The sequence below is a fragment of the Sceloporus undulatus genome, chromosome 6, assembly GCF_019175285.1.
Source record: "Sceloporus undulatus isolate JIND9_A2432 ecotype Alabama chromosome 6, SceUnd_v1.1, whole genome shotgun sequence".
Taxonomy (NCBI): Eukaryota; Metazoa; Chordata; class Lepidosauria; order Squamata; family Phrynosomatidae; genus Sceloporus; species Sceloporus undulatus.
The window spans coordinates 159,387,179-159,399,621 of NC_056527.1; the positions used below are offsets into that span (position 1 = coordinate 159,387,179).

Consider the following 12,443-nt stretch of genomic DNA (forward strand, 5'->3'; position numbering starts at 1 on the left):
CCCAATTCCCCACCATGCAAAAACACACAATTAAAGCACTCCTGAGAAATGGCTATCTCAGATCCCCACTGAAGGAGAGTCCACCATTACCTGTGGCAGCCCCTGTCATTTCTGCCTCCTGCAACCAAGGTGAGAGCAGTTGCTTCTCCGTGGTTTGAATCATCTCAGACTTTCTCTTAAACTGTCAGGTTCAAAGGAGAAGTGTGATCTTATCTCCCTGCTGCTGATATTTGGGAAAGAAAAGATGTGGCAGGAGAGACCCCTGTGTGGCTTTCTTTCCCCCAGTTGCAGTGCAAGTCACACTCCAGCAAACAGTAGAGCCTGGTGAGCTGAAAGATTGATTTGTGGACGCCTCATATTAGAATTTGTTCTCAGCAAACGAACGTATTTTCAAAACCAGCTGGGTAAATCCTATATGCTACCACAAATCTATATGAAGGTGTGTTCAAAGAATTGCTTCATAAATGAATCAGTTTGGATGCTTGGATCTAATAATGCCTGCAAACCTAAGTAAGGCCCCATACAGACAGGCCAAAATAAAGCTGCTTCGAGTCACTTTGGAGGTATGCTGTTTAAATGATGCATGCATACGAAGAGTCTGGAAGTTGCACCAAAGCAGCGCTCCAGTCCTTAGGGCTGGATCATGGCTTTGGCGCGGCTTCCGGACTCTTAGTACGCATGCATCATTTAAACAGCATACCTCCAAAGTGTCCCAAAGCAGCTTTATTTTGCCCTGTCTGTATGGGGCCTAAGTTTAGCACCCAAACAGCATTAAAGACCTCTTCTGTGGACCTTTGTTCAGAATCCTTTTTTCTGATGAAAAACCTTGGAGGTCTCTGATAAGATACACATCAAGACACAACTGTAAGAAATGAAGCTGGAGCTCTGTGGGAGGTATAATGCCAAAAAAGTGAGCATTTGTAACATAAGCAAATGACTGGCATTAAAATCAATTTATTTTTTGAAAGAGTCAACATTTGCTGGGGGGGAAAACCTTTGAAAACACAATATTCTTATACCATAAATAGGTCTCAGCAGTATCAGTGCCGCATGCTGAAGAATATTGGTTCCTCTAAGTTGGTACAGACAAAATTATTTTGTTATGACTTCAGCTAAATCATAAAACTTAAGTGTCTTTGCCAAGACATTTTCATATTTGTGTGACCTTCAGCTGCAAAACACTGGCTTAAAAATGTATCCAACTCTCTGCTTGGCAAGCAATTCCTGGGTCTCTGGGGACAAAATTTCTCCTTCCCTTTGACAGGCATTTCACCTTTGCACACATTGTTTTCTTAAACTCTATTATATATGCTAAACTGGCTCCTTTTGTTATAAACTGTCTCATGTGCCAGCAATAATATACAGTTCGTGGGAAAACTATATGTTTCCCTGTAACACTCACCGCTGAGAAGCTGGGACTTGGGCAAAATATTCTAACACTGCTATATTGTACTCATGTCTTTTCTCCTATATCATTAAATGGAAACCATTGAGACTAAGCCAGTTTTAAATAAGACTATATTCCTGGCCATTCATGCCTTAGTCAAATTCCAATTAGCCTACTATCCTTGAACAGAACACAGAAACATATACTAGTTCAAAATGGCATAACATATTAGGAATAGTAGGTTGGAACAAGTTCTTCTGGACAAAAGGGGTATCCATTTAAATGATTTTAAAGGACCATAGCTCATCCTATTCAGAACAGTCCCATTAATTTGTATAGTATTTCCAGGAGGCTAGATGAGTTAGGCCCTGAACAGACTGGTGATAAATGCCGGCATCAGGGCAATGTGGGGATGTGGTGACCACACACCGTGCACCCCGACACTGTCCCCATGCCACATGATGCTGTGCATGGCAGGAGGCGTCACGGTGCTCCCTTGGTGCATGTTCTACCTCAACACCACTTATAGTCTTCTTGATGCAAAAGCATGAAGACTTTTTGAGAAATTCAATGGTCTCTGCTTCACAAAGGATGGAGACATACTGGATTGCAAAGGAAGTTTCTTTTTGTTTTGCAAATGGATGTTAAATTTCTTGGGCTTTGAGAATCTCCTAGGAGCCACATGGCCAGAACGAGGAGGTGCCAGCCTGCAAGTAATATCCCTCCTTACCACCTGAACTGAGAACAAAGACAGCAAAATGCAAGCCTATGACTACCATCTTCAATTTTCCCCCCTCCTGTATGGCCTTTAATCCCTTGCCTGATGAAGTAGCCAGTGGAACTTTGAAAGCTTGCAACATGTATAGTATAAATTTTGCTTGGCCCAATAAAGGGGTAACTGTTTGGTGAATTTTTGATGTTACTGAACTGTCATCCAGAGGTCATTTTCATCAGCTGCCCCTAGACTGTGAAATGACTTCCTGGGAAAGATTTGATAGCTAAACATGCTATTTGAATTTAAAACAGTGTTAAAGACTTATCTCTTCCAGCTGGCCTATTTGGTCGATTTTAAATTGGAATGTTTTAATTTTATTGTTGTAATTAACCACCTTCGAGTCAATCTCACCTCATGGCGACCCTGTGAATGAGACATCTCCAAGTCTCCCTATCCTTCACTGCTCTGCTCAGGTCTTGTAAATTCATAGCCACGGTCTCTTTAATAGAGACCATCCATTTAGCATGTGGCCATCCTCTCTTTCTACTTCCCTCTACCTTCCCTAGCATTATTGTTTTTTCCAATGAGTCGTGCCTTCTCGTGATGTGGCCAAAGTACGACAGCCTCAGTTTCATCATCTTGGCTTCCAGGGAGATTTCTGGCTTGAGCCATTTGTTTGTCTTTTCTGCTGTCCACAGAATCCTCAGCACTCTTCTCCAGCACCACATCTCAAAAGAATTGATTTTCTATTATATTGACTATAATAGATAAAAAAGAAAATAGAAAACATTTGAAAACAATTTTGTACATGGTAACAGTAGAAAAATTCAGAAATTCCCTCTATAGGTGATTGGTGTTGAGGTCATTTGATGTAACGGAAATGGACAAACTGGTGATGGATTTGAAAGATAAGACAATTATAGAAAGGAACGACATCTGGGACCCATTAATGATATTGTAAAGACAGATGGTCATAGATAAAGAAATCATGGAAATAACAATTATTCAAAAATATTGTGGGATTCTGGGATGGATGTCCCCGCAGGAAGCCCTGTTAGGCAGGTATAAATCAACCAAAGACTGGCTGAGATAGGACAACATTATAAAACAAGTATCAGGTGAGGTTACAGTAGAACTAAAAGATCCAAACGCTATACAAAGTATAGACCAGAGGATAAATTGGACGTATTTAAGCTTGACCAGAAAAAAACAAGGCATTAAAAAAAATGAGATTGACACAATAATACTATCTGACAAACCAAAACTAATTTCTAAATTATACAGAGCCCTTTTAGAAAGAGAACTAGAAGAAGAAATAGTGAAAGACCATATGAGCAGATGGGCCAAGGACATCAGGAGAGAAATTCATATAGACAATTGGATTCAAGCTAGACAATCATAGAATCATAGAGTTGGAAGAGACCGCAAGGGCCATCCAGTCCAACCCCATTCTGTCATGCAGGAACTCTCAATCAAAGCATCCCTGACAGATGGCCATCCAGCCTCTGCTTAAAGACCTCCAAGGAAGGAGACTCCACTACACTCCAAGGGAGTTTGTTCCACTGTCGAACAGCCCTTAATGTCAGGAAGTTCCTCCTAATGTTGAGCTGGAATCTCTGTTCCTGGAGCTTGCATCCATTGCTCCATTGTCTTGTTCTCTGCAGCAGCAGAAAACAAGCTTTCTCCCTCCTCAATATGACATCCCTTCAAATATTGAAACAGGGCTATCATATCACCTCTTAGCCTTCTCTTCTCCAGGCTAAACATCCCCAGCTCCCTAAGTTGTTCCTCATAGGGCTTTACGGTTTCCAGACTCTTCACCATTTTAGTCGCCCTCCTCTGGACACGCTCCAGTTTCTCCACATCCTTTTTAAATTGTGGTACCCAGAAATGGACACAATATACCAGGTGGGGCCTGACCAAAGGAGAATACAGCGGCACTATTACTTCCCTTAATCTAGACACTATACTTCTATTGATGCAGCCTAAAATCGCATTGGCCTTGTTAGCTGCCACATTGCACTGTTGACTTATGTTCAACTTGTGGTCTACTTGGACTCTTAGATCCCTTTCACATGTAGTCTTCATTCAGACAGGTGTCTCCCATCCTATATCTATGCATATCCACATATAGATTTACTAAAAACCAGAATATGAGGGAAAACGTCTTCAAAATGGAGACAAAAATGGCATCTGACACCAGCCAGGCTGGCAAAAATCTATAAAAACTGCAACCTTATATGTTGGAAGTATCAGAAAAGCTATGGCTCCTGATTTCATGTGTGGTGGAAATTTTTTTGGAAAACACTCCATATTACAATCTGTAACATATTGGAGATATCTTTTGAGCTTATACCTGAATTGTATCTTTTAAATATGTTACAAGGTATACAAATCATTGATAGAAACAAATTTTGGAAAATAATTTTATACATGATTTCGATTGCAAGAACTTTGCTGGCGCAAACTTTGGAAACGGCTGAAATACCTTCTATGGACAATTGGCTATGCAAAATGATAGAAGCATCTGAAATGGACAAAGTATCATGTGCTATTGATGGAGATTATTATAGTAAGCATAACCAAAGTTGGCAAGCTCTATTTACATATTGTGAAAAGGTTTATCATTAAGTAAAGAACCTTGAAGAAAAGAAACATGGAAGGCAACTGGTCCTCCAGGCACAAAACTTAAACGTATCAGTTTCAAAACACAGTCATGCCAGCTAAACCTTAACATACTACATGCTTGTTATCAATGTAAATTTTCATGTCTTCATAGAATCATAGAACTGTAGGGTTGGAAGAGACCACAAGAGCTTGGTTGACTCATACATAATACATTTCAATTCGTGGAACTCACTTTTTCAGATGTGCTGAAAACTGCTTCCTAGGAAGATGGAGAAGCAACAAGCAACGATTGCTGAGAATTTTGTGTGTTGCAAGCATGGCAGAATAAACAAATTTTGCAATCAGACAGAATACAGCAATGAAATGTCACAGTTAGTCTCATGAATATTAAGATTTCCAGGTGTATTGCATGAGATTATAAGGAGTTTTTGCAAACATTTTTTTGCCCATTCTGCTCCTAAACCAGATCTGCATGAAACCTCTCTGTACTGCTTTGGTGCAATTTTAGCAAAAACAGGAAGCCACAAAATGAACTAAAAAAAGAACTGTTTTATTGTGACATTTGACATTGAACCCTTTTTGATATGAATCATGGTAGGCACTCTTTGACATGTGTTACATTGTCATGGTGTAACTGCAGCTTGCACTGTGTCATGTGAATTTTGAGAATGTTTCATGATCCCCACTGACCTCAGTGCATTTTGATTGTCACAGAAATTTCATCACCAGATTTGTGTATACAGTTAAGTAGTTGTTCTTATAAGCACCATTATAAACCCTCGCATGGAAGGTGTTATTAATCTAGTTTACAAATGCTTCATGGATAAAAATAGCTTGGTTACAGTATACACACACTTTAATTTACATGTACTGTATTATAGGTATAACTGAAATAAACTACTGAGCTAAACTTTGGTTGATTGATGCATTTAGACTGAGTAATTGCAATTTCTTTGGCTTCTAAGTCATGTACATATTACAGTGCATTTATAAAATCTAAATGGACATTTTTTTTCTAGCACCAAAAGGATATCATAAACGGCTGACCTAGTAAGATGTAGTTGAAGAAGCAGATTTTTAAGATTGGTTTTACAAACAGAAGAATCCATTGATGGAACTTGTGTTCTTGAATCCCTGCTGATAGCTTTTTGACATCTGTGGCCAACCTCCAACAGCAGTCCTGCTATTCAAGGTTCAGCATATCAAAGTATACATTTTCCAAGAAGCCTGAGAAAGTGGTTGCTGTGAGCTACAGATTTCTTCTTGTACCTTGCTTATGTCGAAATGGAATAGTGCTCACGTGTTCAAATGCATTCATGAAGGATTGTACCTGTGATATGGAGAACCTTATTGGGAAATAAAACATTCAAGTCTTGCCTAGCTATCTTTGGTTTTAATTATCGGTCTCTGGTTGGTGGATTAATGAAGCAAAATTTCAATTTTCATTTTCAGGTTGTCTCCTAGCTCACCACTGAGGTAGTCTTTGTCATGCTTATCTTCAAGCTGGTTGAGTTCCTTCTTTTTATAAAGTGGAATACTACTGATCTGTAATGAGTATGTTCCAGGCACTGGCTTCTTCTTTGTTAAGTGAAGGAAGCTTACTCCTTCTCTCTGGTTAATCCGAAAGAAACCTCCTTCATTCCCATGGTCTATTAAATATCGGTTGTGATTTGTCAGTGTTGTGAGAGCAGGGATCAGTTTCAAGATACGATCTTTGTTATTAATATCAGAGATGTTGAAAGAAAGGGTAGCTGGCTTTTCAATATCCCAGCTGGCAAGGTTAACGGCTGCCTCCATCTCAGGCTGATCCTGTAAAAGAAACAACAAAGTTCAATCTCTCCCTTCTTGCTGTTTTAATTAATTAGTATAATCATCACTTCAAGTATTGACACAGGGATGCCTAAAATATACAGGTACTCCGAATATTTACATAGCATGAACATTATTAATTTAGGGATTTGGCATCCTTTTGTTGGCTCTAACGTTTGTAGGACCAATTGAAAATTTTATACAGAGGTTTCTGAACAAAGCACACTATTTCTGAACAAGCAATAAGTATTTTCCTTCTTTGCACACATACCTAAGGACAACAACATATACATTAAACAGTTGCCCACAGAAAGAAAGAAAGAAAGAAAGAAAGAAAGAAAGAAGGATTGCACATTGGCAGGGTGACCTGAAAGTTAACATTTCTGGTTTAAAGCCATGGCTTTTAGACATATAGTAGACCCTTGGTATCTGCTGGGCTTTGGTTCCAGGACCCTTCATGGATACCAAAAATCTGTGGATGCTTCAGTCCCATTATATCCAATGGTGTAGTAAAATTGTGCCCATTATATAAAATGGCAAAATCAAGATTTTTAAAAAATATGTTCAAGCTGTGGATAGTTGAATCCATCAATGCAGAATCCTTGGATACAGAGGGCCAACTGTATTAGATATCCTTAGTCTTCAGAATGAAAAATTAAGATTGGGGTAAGAAAGCCAGCATGGTGTAGTGGTTTGAGTGTTGGTCAGCCACTCTGGAGATCAGGGTTTGATTCCATGCTTGGCCATGGAAACCCACTGGGTGACCTTGAGCAGGTCACAACCCTCAGCCCCCAAAAACTCGGTGTTAGGTTTGCCTAAGTCAGAAATGACATGAAGGCACACAACAACAAGCCAAGTTTTAGGACTGTTAAACTGACATACATACATCTGGTGCATCTTGGCAGGTGGTGGCAAATAAATGACTATTACATCATGATGTTCTATAAATGTTGATTCATTTACCAGGTTTAAACAGAGCTTGGAATATTACTTTTAAAAGGAACCTGTTACTTTATTCATTACTACGAAAACCCAACAAGCCAGCCTCCATGCAGCCACACTGACTTAGTTTTTCTGGTGGCAGTGCTGGCAAGCAGCAGTCTCTCTCATTGGAGCAAAACAGAATAGCAGAATAGGCAATGCCACTTTTAAAAAGTATTTTCAAAATTCCCAGCTAACTTAAGTTACTAGTACAGCTTATGTTTTCAATATGTCCTTTCCCTTCCCCTCTCTCCTTGGTACCTCCCCTTCTCATTCTTTTGCTCCTTGTCAGTTGTACAACATCTCACAAAAGGCAGCCAGACAAATGACCTTCCCCACCCCTGCATTGCTCAAATTGAATCAGAACACATACAGTAATGAATAACAGGCAGAAACCTGTTACATTCTGTTCTGAAAGTAATGTATTGCACCATTGGCTACAAAGTACAGTGCGCCCGCATTCGACACAGGCGCCCGTGTTATACACGCCAGGAAGAAGCAATGGGGTGCGTGCCTGTGGCGTGTGCCTTGTGCCACTCCACAGGCACAAGTCCCATTACTTCTAATGGGGCTCAAGCATACACGTTTTTTCCCCTTAACCGGGGTGTGTGTGTGTGTGTCCGGAATGGATCCCCTGCGTAAGGAAAGGGCGCACTGTAACAAAAAGTAATCTGCTGCCAAAATAACTTATTAAAAACATGTTACATCCTAACTCTAATGTTCTGCAAAAAAACATCTAGGGGTAGCTGTGTTGGCCGTATAGCAAATCCTACAACATCCAAACAATGATACTAATGTTATGCATTAACTGACAAAGCTAGCTTTTAAAAATTGCTATTCTTTTCATACTTTCTAATTCTTTGCTCCTGTTAACCGAAAACAAGGCAGAGAGAATTTTGGTCAGAACAAAAGGTGACTCACAAAATATGTTATTCTTATTGAAATGCAATTTAAAAATACCAGCTTTACCATTTGTGGTAAAACTGCAAGAGAAGCACACCGTCCTTTCAGAGGGGGGTTATTTTTGCTTGATATCCAGGATAGAAATCAGTCTGAAATACCACTAACGTTTATAATTGATTATCTAAAGTACCACTACGTTTTATATCTGATTATTTTGTTTAAAGAGTGGATGCAGTTAATAAAAAACGTCCACATGAGAAACTCTGAACATTGACGAATTACTTTATTCTGCAACAAAAAAGGTGTCAAGGGATATTTAATTATTCTCATTTGGCAAAATAAGGCACTGGAGGGGAAAGGGAATAATGTGTCAAAGTATATCTTATCTTTTACTTTCCAGCTGAACATAGCTTCTCTTTTAAATTATTTTGTGGTAATTTCAAGCTTAACAGAGTTTCTGGGCTAGGCATATGAAAGATACACAAAGCACACCAATCTGAATTATATGGACATCTTTGTGTTCAATACCAAATTACAGGGTATGGAGAAGAGTATCTAATCAAATATTAACAAATATTGAAGCAATCATATGTACTGGAATCACTACATATTTGGACTTGACTTCCAGATAAAATGAATTTTGTAGAGGGAACTGTTAACTCTTTCAGAGGTAGAAGCAATTCAGTTGTACAGCTCATGGCAAACTGTGGTCTTTAAAAAATAACCCCAATAGCTTGTGATTTAGATGTTAATTTATATTACAATCAATTTTTCTTTCTTCAAAACTGGGTGGGCACCCCAAGTTTTAGTGCTGACATGGCACAGGAAATGAGCACATAAGTGAAAACCACTGAAAGTCGACCCTTCTGAACAACTGGCAACAACTTCATAAAGGCAGCTGCCACAGCATCTGAGCTTCATTTTCACACACATCCTTCCTCCAACTATTTCTGAGAGCCACCGCTTAAAGGCATATTGGTTTTGTGTGGCATAAGCTTTCGCAGACTACAGCAAAATTCCCCAAGCTCCATGTATCAGAGGAACTAGATTTCTGCCTACAAATGGCCACACTTTAGTAAAAGCTTAAGTCGCACCTGTATAAACATGAATCTTGGGGTCATATGAACACCAAACATGTGTCATCTGCTCTACATACTACAGGGTAATCTCTATAGTCAAATAGTTTGACTTATTATAAAGGAGTTTCTGGAATATCTTAGTTTTAGTGCTGAACCAGATGTAAGTCAAATAGGGGTTGATACCAGCAACTCTAGCTTTAATGCTCACTAAAAGTGAAGTCGACTTGACAGTAAACAAGAATGCCCTGAAATGGCAACCATTCTTCAACTTCTCCTCTTCCCAAGGTTCACAACAGTATCCAGTTATGTGGACTAAGGCGAGAGAATGCAATCACATTACATCAATGTGTTCCACACTTACCTATCACTGGGGGACATGACACAGAACTGTCATTTGTTATGTAGGGATGTAAGAAGTTTTCAATGAACTTCCCTAATAAAGTGCATTCTGGACTCACATTATGAGGGAACATTCAAAAGAAATAATAAACATCTGAATCTTAAACAATAAAAGCAAGCTACGGTATCTTTGGCATTTATCACACAAGCCCTATTCTTGCAATGACTGGACTAGTAAAAGGAACTGGTTTGGGGAGCATTCTGTCTTGCACACCTCTTCAATAGCATGACTGTCTTCTGTCCTCCTCCCTAACTCCACCTTTTAGCCCTATGCCCTAGGCAACATGCCTTTCAGATTTGGGTTTCTTTAAACCGCAATTCCAGAGGTATGCTAATACAATCTTTAAATAAAAGAATAATTTAAAAATGGAAAATAAGCATGCTTGGGAATAGTGAGGGGAGATGGGGATGGAGAAGAGAAGGAGACACTGACACCATGTGACTGCGCAATACCAGAACTGCCATGGGAAGAACTTATCACACCTGAGGACTAATGCTACCGAAGTACATTTGGACTCTTGTCCCTATCAATGACAAAGTGTGCCTGTAACAATGATTTGATGGCAAGGCAGCAATGAGCCAGAGATGGTGTTGGACAATAAGTAATGCCAAAAGACTTACTTTCCAACTTTAATAGCAGTTTAAAAGCTACCTCACAGATAAAGAAGTAAAATAATAAAGACTCCTAGGGAGTTACATAACCTTCACCCATCCCAAGAAGATTAATTAGCAAGTTACCTCTGCATCAAGTGCATCTGTTTCATTTGCGCTTCGTCGTTTCCTACCCCGCTTAGGATAGCCATTGATTTTACAGTCATAGCAAGCTTCTGGAGAAAGTGAATTGTCATCGACTTCACCACTGACTGCTAAGTCTTGGCCATGACCCTTCCCCAGTCCCATGCCAGAAACACAATGCCTAAGGAAAGGAAAAGACAGAAGAAAATCAGCCAAAGCATTCTCTGTACCAGTTGTAATAACATCAAAACCAGATTCATTACAGCTCCAATTTAAACAGAGCAGCTACACAATCTTTGCATTCGTTTACCAAACTATTGTGGCTTTACACAAATTATACCAGTTTATTTAGTAGGAACTCAGTGATATTTTGATCAAGAGAGACAGTGAAGAATAATAATTTGAATGCTATCAATCAGGAAGTTACAATACAGGTATGCCTCAGTTAACAGAGTAGATGGGTTACTGGCATTACTTCTTTAATAGAATATGAGTACCACAGGAAGAAATAAGAATGGGGATAGTTGCTGCACCTCAAAAGAAGAAGAGCAGTTCAACATCCAAATCTAACAACATGAAATGAAAAACCAGGTCAGGTAAACCTTGGATAACCTCCCTTCCCCAAAATGAAGAAATGTCTTCAGAGCACTTGAAGGCTTCTTCCAGAACATATTCAGGAGATGATTTCTAAATTTCCATTTCAGTGGTCAAACTTCTAGATATGTTTTTGAATATGGTGGGGTAAGCGATGAAGCAGGATTATCTACTTTCACCTTTTCTCTCTGTTTTATTGCTCACACATGCCCAGCAAAGAACTTTGGAGGCAGGCACCACTTTCTTTGCCCATTATAGGCAGGTACACACAGGATCCACTAAAGTAGAATCCCAGTCTTTCCCAGCTGAAGGTTTATTGCACTACTTACAGCAAACCCTCTGCTGCAACTTGATACCAAGTATACATGCTTCTATAGTCCCCCTTCACCATTCTCCCAATGTCTATGCTGCTAAATAAAAGTTCTAGCTAGACAGAGGACAAGGGGCTGCATTTGTTTAGATGTGTTTAGATGACGCATGGCCCGAATGTGGAGGGAAACTGTGCCAACCTGCATCTTCTCCAAAGAACCACACCCAATACCACTCCTTTGGCCAAACTAGTTCAAAACCACAGCGGTGGCCTGGATCAAGGCTAAGCATGTATGGTTGCCACAGCTTCCAGTACAAATCATGCCAGCGCATGAATGAACCAATATATACTATGCAAATTCTTTATGTCATCTCCTAACTGTACTTCATAATAATAATAATAATAATAATAATAATAACAACAACAACAACAACAACAACAACAATTGCTATGGGTCATAACAGTCATAGAAGTGTGGGAGTCTTTACAGCTCAAACATTCTTTCCTTATTCTATTTACCTGCAGATTCTACACAGAGAAGACTAACTAGATATTTTCTATACTTATGAACTGCACATTTCAATTAAAGACCAGACATGCATGAACTCTTACCCTTGTCCTATTCGGAAATACCCCGGTGGGCATCCACAGACATAACCACCTTCTGTGTTTGAACACCCATAACTGCATGGTGCTTGTGAAGAACCACACTCATTGACATCTTGGCATGCTCCACTGAACTGCTCATAGTGATATCCAGTAGGGCACATGCATTTGTAGCTTCCCAAAGTGTTGTGGCAAGATGCTCCACCACAAATATGGGCACTGAGACATTCATTTTCATCTGAAATAAAAGTAAAACAGATTTGACACTCACATTTATTGACCCTTTGCAGTAATTGG

General features: G+C 39.4%; 1 protein-coding gene across 2 annotated transcripts in view; it reads right to left on the reverse strand.

Moving 5' to 3' along the window:
- Window positions 1-5,264: 5,264 nt before the first annotated feature.
- Window positions 5,265-12,443, reverse strand: part of FBN1 (fibrillin 1) — a 186,690-nt gene continuing 179,511 nt past the window's right edge. For both annotated transcript variants that reach the window (XM_042474932.1, XM_042474933.1), the window contains 3 exons: window positions 12,153-12,384; window positions 10,640-10,817; window positions 5,265-6,539 (listed from right to left, as the gene is read on the reverse strand). In XM_042474932.1, coding sequence (XP_042330866.1) covers window positions 6,150-6,539; window positions 10,640-10,817; window positions 12,153-12,384 — 800 coding nt within the window. In that variant the 3' untranslated portion in view covers window positions 5,265-6,149. The remainder of the gene's footprint in view (window positions 6,540-10,639; window positions 10,818-12,152; window positions 12,385-12,443) is intronic.